The sequence below is a fragment of the Thermothelomyces heterothallicus genome, assembly GCF_042370625.1.
Source record: "Thermothelomyces heterothallicus CBS 202.75 unplaced genomic scaffold P884_scaffold_38, whole genome shotgun sequence".
Classification (NCBI taxonomy): domain Eukaryota; kingdom Fungi; phylum Ascomycota; class Sordariomycetes; order Sordariales; family Chaetomiaceae; genus Thermothelomyces; species Thermothelomyces heterothallicus.
In genome coordinates, this window is record NW_027192599.1 from 197,959 (window position 1) to 213,910 (window position 15,952).

The 15,952-nt window shown below is 55.7% G+C and overlaps 6 protein-coding genes across 6 annotated transcripts; 4 read left to right on the forward strand and 2 right to left on the reverse strand.

Annotated features, from left to right (window-relative positions):
• Positions 1-833: 833 nt before the first annotated feature.
• On the forward strand, positions 834-2,975 carry P884DRAFT_211791 (uncharacterized protein; the record flags this gene model as incomplete). The annotated part of the gene is made up of 1 exon (XM_069439112.1): positions 834-2,975. One exon carries the CDS (start codon positions 834-836, stop codon positions 2,973-2,975), a length of 2,142 nt encoding a protein of 713 aa, XP_069293662.1.
• A 1,289-nt stretch (positions 2,976-4,264) lies between these two features.
• Positions 4,265-6,898, forward strand: P884DRAFT_232346 (tryptophan synthase beta subunit-like PLP-dependent enzyme). The gene is made up of 4 exons (XM_069439850.1): positions 4,265-4,437; positions 4,530-4,688; positions 4,765-4,997; positions 5,065-6,898. The coding sequence occupies exons 1-4, from the start codon at positions 4,390-4,392 to the stop codon at positions 6,761-6,763; spliced, it is 2,139 nt and encodes a 712-aa protein (XP_069293663.1). The 5' UTR covers positions 4,265-4,389; the 3' UTR covers positions 6,764-6,898.
• Positions 6,899-7,100: 202 nt separating this feature from the next.
• Positions 7,101-7,883, reverse strand: P884DRAFT_303450 (mitochondrial 54S ribosomal protein bL28m; the record flags this gene model as incomplete). The annotated part of the gene is made up of 1 exon (XM_069445029.1): positions 7,101-7,883. The coding sequence occupies one exon, from the start codon at positions 7,881-7,883 to the stop codon at positions 7,101-7,103; it is 783 nt and encodes a 260-aa protein (XP_069293664.1).
• Positions 7,884-8,268: 385 nt separating this feature from the next.
• Positions 8,269-9,474, forward strand: P884DRAFT_288041 (uncharacterized protein; the record flags this gene model as incomplete). Its single annotated transcript, XM_069443914.1, has 2 exons — positions 8,269-8,412; positions 8,481-9,474. 2 exons carry the CDS (start codon positions 8,269-8,271, stop codon positions 9,402-9,404), a joined length of 1,068 nt encoding a protein of 355 aa, XP_069293665.1. The 3' UTR covers positions 9,405-9,474.
• Positions 9,475-9,715: 241 nt separating this feature from the next.
• P884DRAFT_295117 (pyridoxal phosphate-dependent transferase) lies at positions 9,716-11,415 on the reverse strand (the record flags this gene model as incomplete). The annotated part of the gene is made up of 4 exons (XM_069444314.1): positions 9,716-10,927; positions 11,019-11,069; positions 11,137-11,146; positions 11,311-11,415. The coding sequence occupies 4 exons, from the start codon at positions 11,413-11,415 to the stop codon at positions 9,828-9,830; spliced, it is 1,266 nt and encodes a 421-aa protein (XP_069293666.1). The 3' UTR covers positions 9,716-9,827.
• Positions 11,416-14,031: 2,616 nt separating this feature from the next.
• Positions 14,032-15,549, forward strand: P884DRAFT_232358 (alcohol dehydrogenase-like protein). Its single transcript, XM_069439851.1, has 2 exons — positions 14,032-14,451; positions 14,531-15,549. Exons 1-2 carry the CDS (start codon positions 14,275-14,277, stop codon positions 15,464-15,466), a joined length of 1,113 nt encoding a protein of 370 aa, XP_069293667.1. The 5' UTR covers positions 14,032-14,274; the 3' UTR covers positions 15,467-15,549.
• Positions 15,550-15,952: the final 403 nt, after the last annotated feature.

Below are 15,952 nucleotides of genomic sequence, written 5' to 3' on the forward strand. Positions count from 1 at the left end.
GGTTTTCTCACGCGTTCGTCACGGAGTTGAGGAGTCAAAAGAAGTTTTCGGGGCGTTTTCGTCTGGTTGTGTGTTCTTTCCAATCGTGGTCGCCGCAGTTTGAGGGCAGGCTGCATCCGGCTCCATTTACCTGGCGGCTCGCGAAGGCGCAGTAAGACCCTTCAATCAACGCCTCGGCCTGACCGTCACTGGTACGTAACAGACGGATGTTTTCTTGTTGTTCCCTTCTCAAAGTCGGTATACTGGCTCTCGCGACTTCTCTCTTCCTGCCGACTTTGCCAAGACGTTTGGGCAGCCGCTGTGTGACCCCTGCTCGCGGAAAATGATTGGCTCTCGAACGCCGGGCGCTTACAAGTGTTGAACAGCAAGCGCTTCAAGTTTGCAACGCCAACGGTGACGGATTGGCCTTGGTTGCCCGAACAAAGAAGAACCATGGCAGTATCTATCTTCAAACTTCTTCTTTGTTACAACCCAAGTCATGCGGCCTCTTTCTGGCCGGCGTCTCTTTTATAGTGACCACGCACCAGCTTCTATTGTAGCCCTTCATTGCTATTGTTCACTCTCTTGTCCTCCATCCCATTGTCACACACATAGAATCATGCATCAATAGAGCATACGGGCCATCCCGCTCCTTAGCATTACTTTCTCTTCTTCTTCTTTTCTTTTTCCCGTTCTCGTTCTCTTCAGCATACGGTAGCTGGTCTACATCGACACCAATAACGTCAACATTCCTAATTCGGTAGACGTAATCCGCTCAAGGCACACCGATACATCACCAATATTCTACTCGGCGGCCACCGATTCCCTTATCCGGGCGATCCCCAGATTGTATCATGTTCTATAACGAAAAACCCGGGGCAGTGCCTCATGTCCCTCCAAGCCTAAATCACGAAACCTGGCAAACGCTCGACCTGCATAACGAGCCCCGGACTGAACAGCTGCAGCCCCACGCCCACACGGCGCCCACAATCACCCCGTACTTGGGACTCCGAGCAAGGCTCTCACAGCTCTGGTTCAACCGCTGGACCGTACTCCTGATTCTCGTCCTCGTTCGCGTCCTCATTCTCACTGCCAGCCTCGACGACAACATCGGCGACGCGAAGGTCAAAGCCCTCTCAGCATGCACCAAGGTCGAAGATGTCGGCAGCGCCATGGCATCCATGCCGCACTACCTGTCTGTCGGCGTCAACTCTCTGGCCTCCGAAGGCATCACCAAGGCTATTTCGGGCATGGTCCAGACGCTGATGCTGATTATGACGGGCGTCGAGAGCCTCATTTTCTTCATCATCAACTTGTTCGTTGGGACGTATGCTTGCCTAATTGCGGCCCTGATCCACGGCGGTCTGGATGTCTCGGTCAAGGTTGTGGAGGGGGCCACCAAGGTTATGAATAGCGCCATCAACACCATCACCGGTCAGATCGCCGATTCCGTTTCTGACGTTCAGGACGCCATCAACGAGATCCCCGACAAGTTGTCCAGCTTCCTCGGTGGAATCGACTTTGACCTCCCCAAGATCGACATCACCAAGAACCTTGACGACTTGAAGAACATTAAGGTCAACAGCAAGGACCTCGTAAAAGACTTGGTGTCCCTAAACACAAGCATCCCGACCTTCGACGAGGTGGAAAACTTCACAAAAAATGCTATCGCGATCCCGTTCAACTTTCTTAGGGATCAAGTCAACAGCAGCCTGGGGTCGTACAAATTTGACGAGTCAGTCTTCCCCGTGGCCAAGAAACAGGCCCTCTCCTTCTGTTCCGACAACTCGTTCCTCAATGATTTCTTCGAAACGCTCTTCGATATTGTCGCCAAGGCCAAGATTGCATTCTCGGTTGTCATCCCGATCCTAGCTGTCCTGGCGATGCTCGGGATGGGATACATCGAGGTCCGCCGCTGGCGGAAAGAGAAGGAGCGCTCTCGAGTGTTCACTGAGCGGGGATACGATGCGATGGACGTCGTATACCTTTCTTCGAGGCCCGTGACGGCCGGATTTGGACTGTGGCTGGCGTCCAAGCTCAAGAACCTAAAAACGCAGCTGCTTGTCAGATGGACCGTTGCGTATGGAACCTCGCTCCCTGCGCTCTTTGTCCTGTCGCTCGCCATGGCCGGTTTCTTCTCCTGCCTCTGCCAGGTCATCATTCTCCGCTCCATTCAGAAGGAAGCCCCGGCTCTGGCTGATCAGGTCGGCGACTTCGCCGGTGACGTCGTGCAGACACTGCGCGATGTGTCGACAGACTGGGCCGACAATGCCAATGGCGTCATCATCAAGCTCCAGGACGATATCAATAACGATATGTTCGGCTGGGTAACCAACGCGACAACTGCGGTCAACAACACACTCAACACCTTTGACGAGGAGATCGACAAGGCCATCACCAGTCTTTTCAAGGACACCATTCTCCTGAACACGGCACGCAACTTGGTCGGCTGCCTCATCACACGCAAGATCGAGACAGTCGAGAAGGGCCTCACTTGGGTCCATGACCACGCGCACGTCACGCTACCCCTCTTCGCTGACAACATCTTCTCGCGAGGAGCCAACGATAGTATCAGCGGTGACAGCGACTTGACGGGCTTCTTGGCTTCCCCCTCCACCGTGACTACCGACGAGATCACCTCGGCCGTCAACCAGGTCATCACGAAGCTCGAGCACGGCATCGTCCAGGAAGCTCTCATCTCGACCGCCCTCCTACTGGTATACGTCATCGTTGTCCTCACCGGTGCACTCCGTGCCCTGGCGGCTTCGGTGCAGAAGGAGAAGACGCGTGCAGAGGGCGGCGAGCAGTACGGAGTAAAGGCGCCGGGAAGCAGCGGCAGCGGCAGCACGGATAGGATGAACGAGCACCAACCCGGCGCCGACTACAACGACGTTTTGTACGCGGGCAGTGTCAAGAAAGGGCGACCGGGTCCCGAGAGGTGGCCGTCGCACGCCAGAAAGAGCAGTTATCCGGAAGTAGAAGGCCCAGGCCGCTAGGGGCGGTCTGCTCGCCCGCGCCCTGATTTAGACGACCAGTCGACAGACGAGTGGGAGTTCTCGCTGCCGCCATTACCACCAAAACGTATGTACTCTCCCATTTAGCATGGGGTGGAGTGCGGCAGGGCTGTGCTGCCCTGTGCTGCCCCTGAATAAGACGGATGGATTGCTGGCAAGTCGCGTCGCGTTTTCTTTTTCTGTTTCTGTTTCTTTTTCTTTTTCTTTCTCTTCTTTTTGTTTATCCGGTAGATGAAGAAGATACCCGAGATTGAAGTAATTGTTGACTGCGTGCCCTCGGGCGGTTCTTAATGTGAATCATCAGCACCCTTGCATTGTTGCCACGCTCGCGTGGATAAGTGTTCATCCGCCTTTTGCGCCCCAAGCGTGCATCATGGTAAGGTACCTTGCCTGAAGTACCTTACATACTGTAATCTCCGTCTGGAACGTATTATGGTGTGATGGGTAAGTTTGACCCCCTGTCTGGGTATCAACAAGGGGCCTGACAGGCAGGCGCAGACAGGAAAAACTGGTGGTAGAGGCACAAGAGGTTTTTCCGAGAGATCCCTGTCGGTACCTGTGCAGGGGGTGAAACTTTGGCTCCGTGGTACAATACGGTACGTGTATCAGGAACAGACAAACATGCCTCACACACACGATGCGTCGAGGATGGCGAAACTTTCGCCTGCAGCTGATAACGATGGAATCCAATAATAGATTGAGTCTCTACAATGTTCTCCATACCCCGTTTATTTAGAGGGGAATATGGAAAATACTCCTGTGATGTCAGTTCCCGCCACCGGATCCCGCCGAGATCTGGATCTTCCATTGCCAGTTTCGAAAATGTTGTATACTACGGATCGATCTTTCCCGAGCGCTTCAGTTTCGCGCACACCCGTCTTGTTGTGTACCTAGACCGAAAGAACAATGTCGGTGAGGCTCATTCTCATCTGGTTGCTGCTCTAGAGGTAGTGGTCAACACCGGTCTGTTCTACTCCGTAACTTTGCTGTATTGAGTTCCGTATTGAGTTCCGTTCGTTTGGTCATGGCCATCTACATAGTAAAATAACTAGTTATCGCTTGGCCCGGTCCAGTTTGGGTTAGCACCAGCCAGAAGAAGGCCCTACGATTTTGCCTTGGCCGCAGAGCGCGTGGGGCCCCGAGCTCGGCGGGCCTTCCGGTACCTTGGTGGCGCTGCGGGGTTTGATCCAAACAAAATTATACTCCGTACACAGTACACTAGTGAGTCAACCTGCCCCTCGCCTCCCATGGTTGGTTTTTGAACTTCTTTTTAACCCGCGTTGCCAAAGGGATTTGCAAGTTGATCAGCCCTTTGCACATCTTTCCGCTGCGGGAACCGTTTGCTTGGTAAGGAGGCCACCAAGCTTTGCGTATCAATTAATTCCAATCGCACATCATGGAGGCCATTAAGCAGACGTTCCAGCGTTGCAAGGCCCAGAACAGGGTAAGCATGCAATTGCCCCGCCATCCCCGCCGCGTCCGCACGACATCGCGCGAAACATGGCAACAAGTTGCTAACCGCCGGAGCCATTGTAGGCTGCGCTCGTCACTTATGTCACCGCCGGCTACCCTACGGCCGAGTCGACCCCCAATGTCCTCCTCTCCATGCAGAAGGGTGGCGCCGACATCATAGAGCTCGGTGTGCCCTTCACCGATCCCATTGCTGATGGCCCGACCATCCAGACCGCCAACACCGTGAGCCTTTCCGATGCATTGGCTAGGGCCTCAATCTCGGCACGAGAGACGCTGACCATGTCATGTCCGAATACAGATTGCCCTCCAAAATGGCGTTACAATTGAGTCGACTCTGCAGATGGTCCGAGACGCTCGCAAGCTCGGCGTGCGCGCTCCCATTCTGCTTATGGGCTACTACAACCCTCTGCTTAGCTACGGAGAGGAGCGCCTTATGAAGGACTGCATCGAGGCTGGCATTAATGGGTTCATCGTCGTCGACCTTCCTCCTGAGGAGGCCATCTCCTTCCGCAAGTGGTGCAGCAAGGGAGGGTATGTTCCCGACAATAATTTTTTTTTGTCGAAGGAAAAGAAACAGACTAACAATGGCCGCCTGCAGACTCTCCTATGTGCCTCTCATCGCCCCGGCTACTTCTGACGCGCGCATGCGCATTCTATGCCAGCTGGCCGACTCGTTCATCTACGTCGTCTCCCGCCAAGGTGTCACGGGCGCTCTGGGCACGATTAATGCTCACCTTCCCGAACTACTGTCTAGGGTCAAGAAGTATAGTGGCGACAAGCCCGCAGCTGTTGGGTTTGGTGTGAGCACCCGCGAGCACTTCGTCTCTATCGCTCAGCTTGCGGACGGTGTGGTGGTCGGCAGCATGATCGTCACCACCCTGCAGAAGGCCGCCAAAGGCGAGGAATACAAGGCAGTTCAGGACTTTTGCTCCTACCTCTGTGGTCGTACCTCCTCGGCCGAGGATGAGGCCACTCGGGAAGTCGGCATCATCGAGGCTGTCTCCGGTGCCAGAGACTCCAACGGCGAAGTCGGTGTGGACGGCGTTGTCAAGGACACTGATGACCTCGTCGCACAGCTGGCGGCTATGCACAACAAGATTCCCGAGCGTTTTGGCGAGTTTGGTGGCCAGTATGTTCCCGAGTCGCTGATGGACTGCCTGTCCGAGCTCGAGGAAGGCTTCAACAAGATCAAGGATGATCCCTCCTTCTGGGAGGAATACCGCAGCTACTACCCTTGGATGGGCCGCCCTGGCCACTTGCACAAGGCAGAGAGGTTGACCGAGTACGCCGGCGGCGCCAACATCTGGCTCAAGCGCGAGGATCTCAACCATACCGGCTCCCACAAAATCAACAACGCCCTTGGCCAGCTCCTGCTTGCCCGCCGCCTTGGCAAGACCAAGATCATTGCCGAGACGGGAGCCGGCCAGCACGGTGTCGCCACAGCTACCGTGTGCGCCAAGTTCGGCATGGAGTGCACTGTCTATATGGGTGCTGAGGACGTCCGCCGTCAGGCTCTGAACGTCTTCCGTATGAAGCTCCTTGGCGCCAAGGTTGTTGCCGTCGAGGCCGGCAGCCGTACCCTGCGGGATGCGGTCAACGAAGCCCTCCGCGCCTGGGTTGTTAACCTAGAGGACACACACTACATCATTGGGTCCGCCATCGGTCCTCATCCCTTCCCTACCATTGTCCGGACTTTCCAGTCTGTCATCGGTAACGAAACCAAGGCCCAGATGCTTGAGAAGCGTGGCAAGCTTCCGGATGCTGTTGTGGCGTGCGTGGGCGGCGGTAGTAACGCGGTCGGCATGTTCTACCCATTCAGCAACGAGCCAAGCGTCAAGCTTCTCGGCGTCGAGGCCGGCGGTGATGGCATCGACACATCCCGTCACAGTGCTACTCTCTCTGCCGGCACCAAGGGCGTCCTTCACGGGGTCCGGACCTATATCCTGCAGAATGAACACGGTCAGATCAGCGACACACACTCCGTCTCGGCCGGCCTGGACTACCCCGGCGTGGGGCCGGAGCTGTCCAACTGGAAGGACACGGAACGCGCCAAGTTTATCGCCGCCACAGATGCCCAGGCCTTTATCGGTTTCCGCCTAATGAGCCAACTGGAGGGCATCATCCCCGCCTTGGAGTCGTCACATGGTATCTATGGTGCCATTGAGTTGGCAAAGACCATGAACAAAGATCAAGACGTGGTCATTTGCCTGAGCGGCCGCGGCGACAAGGATGTGCAGAGCGTTGCTGATGAATTGCCCAAGCTGGGCCCCAAGATCGGCTGGGACTTGCGGTTCTGAGAGACTGCGTCACGATGATGAAAAAGGTAGCGGGTGGTCACTCTTTGGGATCTCGGCGATGCATATGAATGGCGTGTGGTAGCATAGACACATAGATCCGCAGAGAATTCGCACTTGTTCTGGGGCAATGCGTTCCCAGTATCAGCACATGCAGGCGTCCAAATCCCCCCTTGATCAGGAAGCCACATCTCTCTCTATTCTACAATGACCTTCACGGAGCCGTAGGCTGGTAACATGGAACGCCATGCAAATTTACGCATCCAGAATACAGATATGATACAGTTTTGTAGTATGGCAATGCCACCGGAGACAACTGACCGTCATATCCAGCGGGACCTTATTGCCTTGGCTTCTCTTCCCTCATGAACCCGTCCTGTGCTCCCTCGGAGGCCTCGGAGGCTTCCGAGCCAAGCTCAAATTCGGCCTCATCCGCCAGCATCTGATTCGTCTCGGCCATCAACGCATCCCCAGCAGCGGTCCCGTCGGGCAGTGGGCGGTTCGCCTCCTTCCTCAGCTCCTCCTCCTCCTTGGGCGGCAGGCCGAGTGCCTCGCGCTCGGCCGCAAACCGTGCGCGCACGGCGGGCGTCTGCATGATGCGCCATCGCAGCTTCCATCCCCAGGGACCCAAGTCCTTGACTCGCTGCGGCTTGATTCCGAGCAGGTACTCGTCGAGGCCGCCGACCTTGTCGATGGTGCGCAGCACGCGGGTGGTGACGCGGGTGCGCACGAAGACGCCGAGCGACGCCGACCACAGCCGCTTCTGGTGCACGTTGGGCCGCCACTTGCGCCGCGCCTTGACCTCGAACTTCTCCGACACGTGGTTTCCGAAACGGATGCGCGCGGAGCCGTACAGGCCCGTGTTGGACTGGTGGTAGAAGAGCCGCGGTCCGTGGGGGTAAGGCGGGATTTCCGGGTGCGTCCCCGACGCAGAGGGTATGGGAATGTCCGAGCCGGGTACGCGCGATTGCTTATAGTGCGACGGCGCGGTCGTGACCAGAGTCCTCGTTGTCGTTGCGACTGTGGTGGTTGTGGTCACGGTGGTCTTCAGGAAACTCGAGAGGGAGGTCGTCGGCCTCGAGCCTGCCCGCAGGCAGGTCTGCAGGGGCAGTGATGGTGGCATTGTCTTTTGTTCGCACTTCGGGCGTGTGGAAGGTGATCAGGTGAACCGGTGTTAAAACCGCGGCATTGGCGAATTGCTGGACGGGGAGACGCTCAATTGACTCCCTCGTCAACAAGTGAATCAGAATGGGATTTGGACCCAGCAGCAAGCTGCGGCAGATGCAGGCCTGCTTTGCACACGGTCAAAATTTCGGCGGGCTGTCAAGTACCGTGCCAGATGTCAAGTCCGTTCTCTCAGCTGGCGCGCTTTTCGTCACTCTGAAACGCGGTCACATGCTCTCGTGGAGTGCTTGCCGCGCCCTGGGTTTGCCCAATGGCAGGGGCGCGACGGTCCGTCATCGATTCATTTAACTGCCACTTCGTGCACACCCCGCCCACAATTCGCCATGCTTCCTCCAGTCGACCACAGCACCTTGCAAGCCAATCCAGAGTTTGCGGCACTATATACCAAATTAACAACCTCGGTGCTCAACCCTGATGGTTCTACCAAGAGTGGGCCGGCGACAAAAGAGCGCCGAGCGGTGACGGAGGTAATGATGATAGATTACCTTGCTGACTGGGCCGATCCCGCCAAGCGATTCATTGACCGTGTCGCCAGGAGTTGAACGAGTATCGACTTCGAGCTGCTAAACAACATCTTCTTAAACATGCAATATCAAATGCGAACCCGCAGTCCTTACAGACCCAACATGCGCTCGTGCCCTCTTTATCCAAAACACGACCACGGCCGCAACAGCAAGAGACCCCGGCGTCGGTAGATCTTCCAGCGCCGCTCCTCGACCTCCTCCTTCTCCTCCCTACGCTTCTCGATGCACCATCAGACTTATCGCACGAATCTGTGACGTTGCTGCTCTCCAATCCGCCCCTCTCCGACTTCCCCACGCACCTGCCGCAACTTGCAAGGCTGGTCTCTTCCACGCTGCACGCTTCGGCCGTGCACCTCGCACGAATAGCCAACCCCACGACGAACCCGTCCTTCGTCCACCGCTCCATACCCGCCCTACCGACCTATGCCGCCTCACTGGCGTCTACCGTTGCGGACCGCAAAGCCGAGCTCAGCCGCGCCCGCCTTTCAGCCGCCACACAGCTCACGGCTCTGCTGCGAGAACAGGCAGGCGTCGTTTCGCAGCTCCTCCGCGTCCTCGAAGCGAAGCACGGCCCCATCGCGCGGTCCCTTGAGTTCCGCGCCACCGAGGCAGCCTTGACAGCGCAGCGGCAGGAGGCCGAGGCGGAGACGACACTGTGGCTCGCCCGGCGCGAAACGTACACGCCCGAGGCGGCACGGGCCTTGGCAAATTATGCGAGTCACTTGCGGGACGCAAAAGGGCGGTTGAACGAGGCTATCCGTACGCTCAGGGCGGAACTGGAGGCGTACGGGCTGGACGGAGACGACGCAGGGTCAAATAATGGGGAGAGGACTGGCAAGGAGAAGGTCATGAGGGAGATGGCACGGGTATATCGTGACATGAGCCGACAGATCGAGGAAGTAAGGACCGATCTGGAAAGGCTAGGGCGAGCGTGACACCCCGTGCTGCTGGAGTCGAACGGGCAGTTTGGGAGATGTGAAATCCTGGCCTTTTGAAAAGGATGACATAATTAGAATTGACGCGTCCCAAAGGACAGGCTCATTAATGAAAGCAAGGTTTTACACATTCTTCCTCTATCCTTTCTTCTGTACCCGTTGACAAGAAAGAGGGAAACTTTTCTGGTCCTGTACAAACAATGACCACCTAGCCGACATACACCCTTGTATCAACGGTCTCTAGATAGGGGTACAGTCTAATGATGCGAGACGTCCATGAGATACAACACCCGGGGGTGGGGGGAGGGGGTGGGTGGAAATGGATCAAGTCAAATACAGGAAACCCAGTCAGCCAACCGTTCATTCAGCCATTACCCCAACTCCTCGCCCGCTCCTTTTGTTTCTCGTCAAGGAACAAGCAACTTAGCCCTTGACCTTGAAGATGGCCTCGGCCAGGCGGCCGACGTTGTCGGTGGTGATGCCGGCAACCGAGATGCGGCCGTCACGGGTGGCGTAGACGCTGTGCTCCTTGGCCAACTTCTCCATCTGTTCCGGGGTCAGGCCGGTGTAGGCGAACATGCCGATCTGGCTGGTAATGTGGCTCCAGTCGTGCTTAGAGCCGAGCTTCTCGAGGTTCTCCTTGAGCAGGGCACGCATGGTGATGATGCGGTTGGCCATCTCCTTGACCTCGACGAGCCACTGGTCGTACAGCTCGGGGGTGTTGAGGATCTCGGCGGCGATGCGGGCGCCGTGGATGGGCGGGTTCGAGTACATGGGGCGCACCAGGATCTTGATCTGCGAGTCAACGCGCTTGCGCTCCTCGGCGTCGGCGCACACAATGGAGAAGGCGCCGGTGCGCTCGCCGTACAGGCCCATGTTCTTGGCGAAGGACTGGGCCAGGCAGATGTTGTGGCCCTTCTCGACGAAGTAGCGCACCGCGAAGGCGTCCCGGTGGATGTCGCCGCTGGCAAAGCCCTGGTAGGCCATGTCGAAGAAGGCGAAGTGGCCCTTGGCCTTGACGGCGGCCTCGATCTCCTTCCACTGCTCCTGGGTAGGGTCGACACCGGTGGGGTTGTGGGCGCAGGCGTGAAACAGGAAGATGCTGCCGTTGGGGGCCTTGTTGATGTCGGCAATCATGCCCTCAAAGTCGAGGCGGATGGTGTCCTTGTTGTAGTAGGCATACTTCTCGACCTGGAGGCCCGAGTCCTTGAAGACGGCGGCATGGTTGGCCCACGACGGGGTCGGGATGTAGATGGTCTTTGCACCCGGGTAGAAGCGGGAGAGGAAGGCGGCGCCGATGCGCAGAGCGCCGGTGCCCGAGATGGACTGGGTGATTGCCAAACGGTCGAGGGCCGAGCTGTCCTTGCCGTAGGCGAGCACGGCAGCGGCCTTGGTGAACTCGGGCACGCCCGTGATGCCGGCATACTCCTTGTTCAGGCGCGACGCGATCACCTTCTCCTCGGCCTTGCGTACAGACGGCAGCACGTACGGCTTGCCCTTGTCATCGCGGTAGGCTCCGACACCTACAAGGAGATGGCACCACGTGTTAGTCGCTCCACACAACCTGGCTTCACCAATGTCGGCGGCGCAGTGTCATTGGGGACTCGAACGAACCGAGGTTGATCTTCTTTTCGAACGGGTCGGCCTTGAAGGCTTCCGTGATGCCTACGCAACAACAATTATCAGTATTCTTCTGCGTGGCGTCATGCCCGAGCGGGACGTCGGCGCATACCGAGAATGGCCTGGAAAAAGGCGCAAAAGAAGGCTGGTCAGCAAGTCATGGCCCAATGGAGATTCGGGGGCTTCGGACTAAACACCTACGTCCTGCGGCGGATTGGGTCAGCTCGTCGCACAAGCACAAAGTGTCGGATGAAGGTAGGCAAAGAGTCGAGCAACACAAACATACAGGAGGACCTTGAGGAACGTTGGCCCACGTGGAGGCAGCGCGCACTGCCGAGAAATTGCGGGCCACGGCCGCCCGCCGCGACGCAATTCGGAGCGACGAAAGCATAATGTCTGTGAGGGAGAGTGGTGACGATTCTCCGCAGGTTTGCTTTGTTGAAGAGGCAACGACCTGGAGGAGGAGATTCGGAGCAAGGTGGACTTTCGCAGCTTGGGTTCCTCGGCGCTGTCCACTGTGGATCTGATGTGTGAAATGCACTGCTGATGGCCTGTTCCTGGTGGGGCTCAAAGTTTTGGACCCGCGCTGTCTGGCCAATTGGCAAAATTGCCCGCCCGGGACGGAGCCAACGGAGCGGCTTCCCGTTCCTGCCTCCCCGACCTCGGCCGACACCTACCGCACCACGATCCAGGAAACGAGAATGTTGGAGACGCACTAAACCCTAACCCTTTCGCTTCACTCCCTTTGTTCAACCCCGGACTTCTGACTTCTCTCAGTCCACGGATCATGATCATTGGAGCGCTTGTAATCCTGGGCCGAAATGACCCCAGCCACAGCCAAGGCAAGTGGCTGATTCTCATCTTGCCAAATTCGACCTCACTGACAACACCAGAGGGGGTTAAACATGGCGATTCGGGTTAGGTCTAGTGTTATATAGGAGCAGCCAGGTCTGGCCAAAGGAAGTATGTAATTACCGTACTATCTGGTTCCCAATTGCCCGGAGATGACTAGTGGTCAACGGAACGTTCGGGTACATAGATAGGTACAGGAAAATTAGGTGAGATCATGACCCAAAGATATGAGAGGGAGTACGGATCCTACGCATAATATCCGTAGACTTGCGCTGGATTGACACGAGATGCGTACCCTGGGCTAAGAGTCGTCACGGAAGCGAGGGTCCAGTTCTGTGTTCTTGTCATTGGCAAAACGATCTAATAATCCATAATAATTACATGTTCATTGGTTTGTCGCTGTACCGCTGACCAAACAATGGGGCAGTCGGTCGGAATTCCGACTAAAAATATACATACATATAGATACAAAAAAGGTGTAAAAATGTGATATGACGACGACTTACAGGTACGGTTCTGCCATCCATCCGCTCCGCCGAAAGCACAAGTCCTGGTTACAAGTCCTAGTTAATATCTCAGGATCATGGCGCATCGCGAAGTATTTACCGTCGTATAACACTACTTGCAGTGACGAGACATTGTATGCGCCCTTCCCAATACTCTCCACTACTTCTCTGTCACATCTGCATCGACCATGATCTAGGCCCTCAGCTGCCGGCGCAAGGTCGCGGCGAAGAGGCAAACTCTTTCCGCTGCTTGCCTCTCGAGATTGGTGCTGCCAACTGCCCAAAATCTTCGCTCGGGTCGGTAATTTCCGCCATCTGCACACAATGCGCCGTTTGAGACGCCAATACGCGTGGTGTCAGATTACAGCCTTATAACAACGAATGGTCTTCGGAGTATTTTATTCTGCTCAAGTCTATCTTCGTAGTGTCCGCCCTATGTCGGTCGTAAAGTTCGTCATCTTCATGCCACCAGAGCCTCCTTGGTTGGTGATGTGGCACAAAAAAAATTGCAGGGATTATCAGCGCGGCTAGATGCATTGGAAAGGCTAGAGATAAAGAACGAACACCCCTCGAGAAAAATCTTGAAACCCCCCGGAGCCGCAACTACCATCGTGGATGTCATCATGCCAGGTGCAAAGTCTGAAATTTCTATTGACAGAGCCTAGTTAGTACAGAATTTCGTTAATAGCGTCCCTTCTCTGAAGTCTAGCCTTCGGCGTGTTCGATCAGAAGCCCTTAATTACTGTTACAGGATTTGACTGACAGTGGGTCATGTATTTCAGCATCCCCAAGTGCCGGAGGCACTTGGAAGAATCAACGCATCTTATCACCACTTCTGCAGATCTGTACCAGTAGGTCTAGGAGTGCCGCCCACGGCGCGAATACCGCTGTGGTGTCGTATTGTTGCAGCCTGTCCGAGCTGTAGTCATTTGCAGCCATCGAGCTGTAGCAATTACACTTTTGGTGTGAATGTCAGGTAGCTAAGCAAATTTTAGATAAAAACCAAAGAAAGAAAAATAAAACAGATACAAAAAAATAAAAATATCGAATAAAAAAGGAGAAAGAGGAAGAAAGCCCATACGTATATCTAGCCTTGGTACTTAATTCGGTGTCGTACTGTCACCACCAAGAGAGATTAGTGGAGTTAAGCGTCAGGTAACACAATATGCGGGATGACGTTTTCACCCACGCCTTGGCGTTTAGGTGAAACTCAACCTTGACGCGTTCGTATTTCTAGAATCATGTACAGAGTAGTTAATTGAGGTCGCCTTGCCACACAGCAGGGTTAATCCCCGTCAGGTGAGGCTGATAAGGCTCAGTGGAGAGAGTTCAAACTTTGATCCACCGAGAACTTTCTCGCAATGGTACCTGAAACGACCGAAGAGCTTAAGTCCTAAAGCCGATTTCCACAGAGTTGCTAATGCCCGATATCCCAGTACTTAGTTCTTTTTGGTGGGCATGGCGAAAGGGCCGGTTCCACCTCGAGAGACATTCCCCTGGACATTTACCATAGCTTATTAGTTAATTATTAATCCTCCTGAAGAACGGAGTGGGGTGGGTTCAGCCTCGGAGGTAAAAATTCTAGAAAGCGGATCTATGACTGGCCGTAACCATGGCGCCAGGGGGGAAACATCGTCATGTCGTCGGTAGTTGAAGAGATAGGACCAGGGCCCCAGGTTCAGGGTCCACGGCTTTCGCCATCTGTAATCCGTATATCTAGTCGGCTCCTCTCCCTCGTCGTGATCGAGGTCCTCTACTTGACAACGACTTTCGATTCTCTATTATCCTCTATCAACGCTTCAGATCAATCCTGATCACCCATCGTCTTCTCAAGAGCAAGACCACAGCAAACACACCCGCCGTGCTCCTTCTACCAGATCGATCGCGACACCATGTCCGCAGGCGACTACAAGTTTGAGGGATGGCTCGGGCATGACCCATCAGCGGCCCAGGGCAAGATGCAGTGGGGCGTATTCGAGCCGAAGCCCTGGGAGGAGACCGATGTCGACATCAAGATCACTCACTGCGGCATCTGCGGCAGTGATCTCCACACTCTGCGGAGTGGCTGGGTACGACTAGATTCCCTCCCCTTCAGACTGGGAGGTTATGCAACAACAACAACATCCGGTTACTGACACCTGGTGACAGGGACCGACCCTATACCCCTGCGTCGTCGGCCACGAGATCGTCGGGACGGTAGTGCGTGTCGGCTCCAAGGCCGAGGGCGGCCTCAAGGTCGGTGACCGCGTCGGCGTCGGAGCGCAGAGCGATTCGTGCCTCGGCCGCAAGGGCGACTGCGAACTGTGCTCGTCCAACCTCGAGAACTACTGCCCCCACCAGACCAGCACGTACAACAGCGTCTACCTCAACGGCGGCAAGTCGTATGGCGGTTATGCCCTCTACAACCGGGCGCCCTCGCATTTTGTCGTCAAGATCCCGGACGCCATCAGCTCGGCCCACGCCGCGCCCATGCTGTGCGCCGGCGTCACCACCTACTCGCCTCTCAAGCACCACGGCGTGGGCCCCGGCAAGACGGTCGGCATCGTCGGCCTGGGCGGGCTCGGTCACTTTGGCGTCATGTGGGCCAAGGCCCTGAAGGCGGACAAGGTCGTCGTCATCTCCCGCTCGTCGTCCAAGAAGGAGGACGCTCTGAAGCTCGGGGCCGACGAGTTCATCGCCACCGACGAGGATCCCGACTGGACCAAGGAGCACGCTTCCACCCTCGACGTCATCCTCAGCACCGTCTCGTCCACCTCGATGCCCCTGACGGATTACTTGTCGCTCCTGCGCTTCGACGGCACCTTTGTCCAGCTCGGAGCGCCCGACGACGGCCTCCCCAACCTCAGTCAGGGCCCGCTCATTTTCAAGCGCATCAAGATCACGGGCTCGCTCATCGGCTCGCCCCAGGACCTCCGGGACATGTTGCAGCTGGCTGTGGAACAGAACGTTCGGCCCTGGATCGATGAGATCCCGATGAAGGACGCCAACAAGGCGATCGTCGACATGGGAGCGGGCAAGCCGAGGTACCGCTATGTTCTGGTCAACGAGTCGCAGGAGGCTTCTCAGGTTAAGGCAGGACTGTGAACATGATCGGGCAGCTTTGGAGAAACGGTCTCGCATATACATGTCCATACAGCGATAGAACAGCATGAGAAGCATGGCAAGGGCATGGTATCTGATTTTAAAACCCAGAATTAATCGGTATTTAACGTATTATCAGTTTGAAGAATGAGAAGTATTTCCCATCTATACTATTCGTTTTACCGAGGAGAACAAATATAGGCATGCATCAAGAAACGGCACGGCATTCGTTATTCATAGATACCAACTAACGGCATCTGCGTTAAATAACTTCCTATCTCACAGTCTGAAGAATTAAGCAGGAAGAGGTATACAAGGTATGTATAATATTACTAGAGTAAAGGGGAAGGGAATAGTTTTCCTTATCTAAGGCCCCTAAAATAAGGGTAGTTTAGTAAACAATTATATCGTTGAGGGAGAGGCGTATCGAGGGTTATAGGAGATTGGGAGTTAGGGGAGGGTTGGGGATTAAAACATTTGGATTCCCAG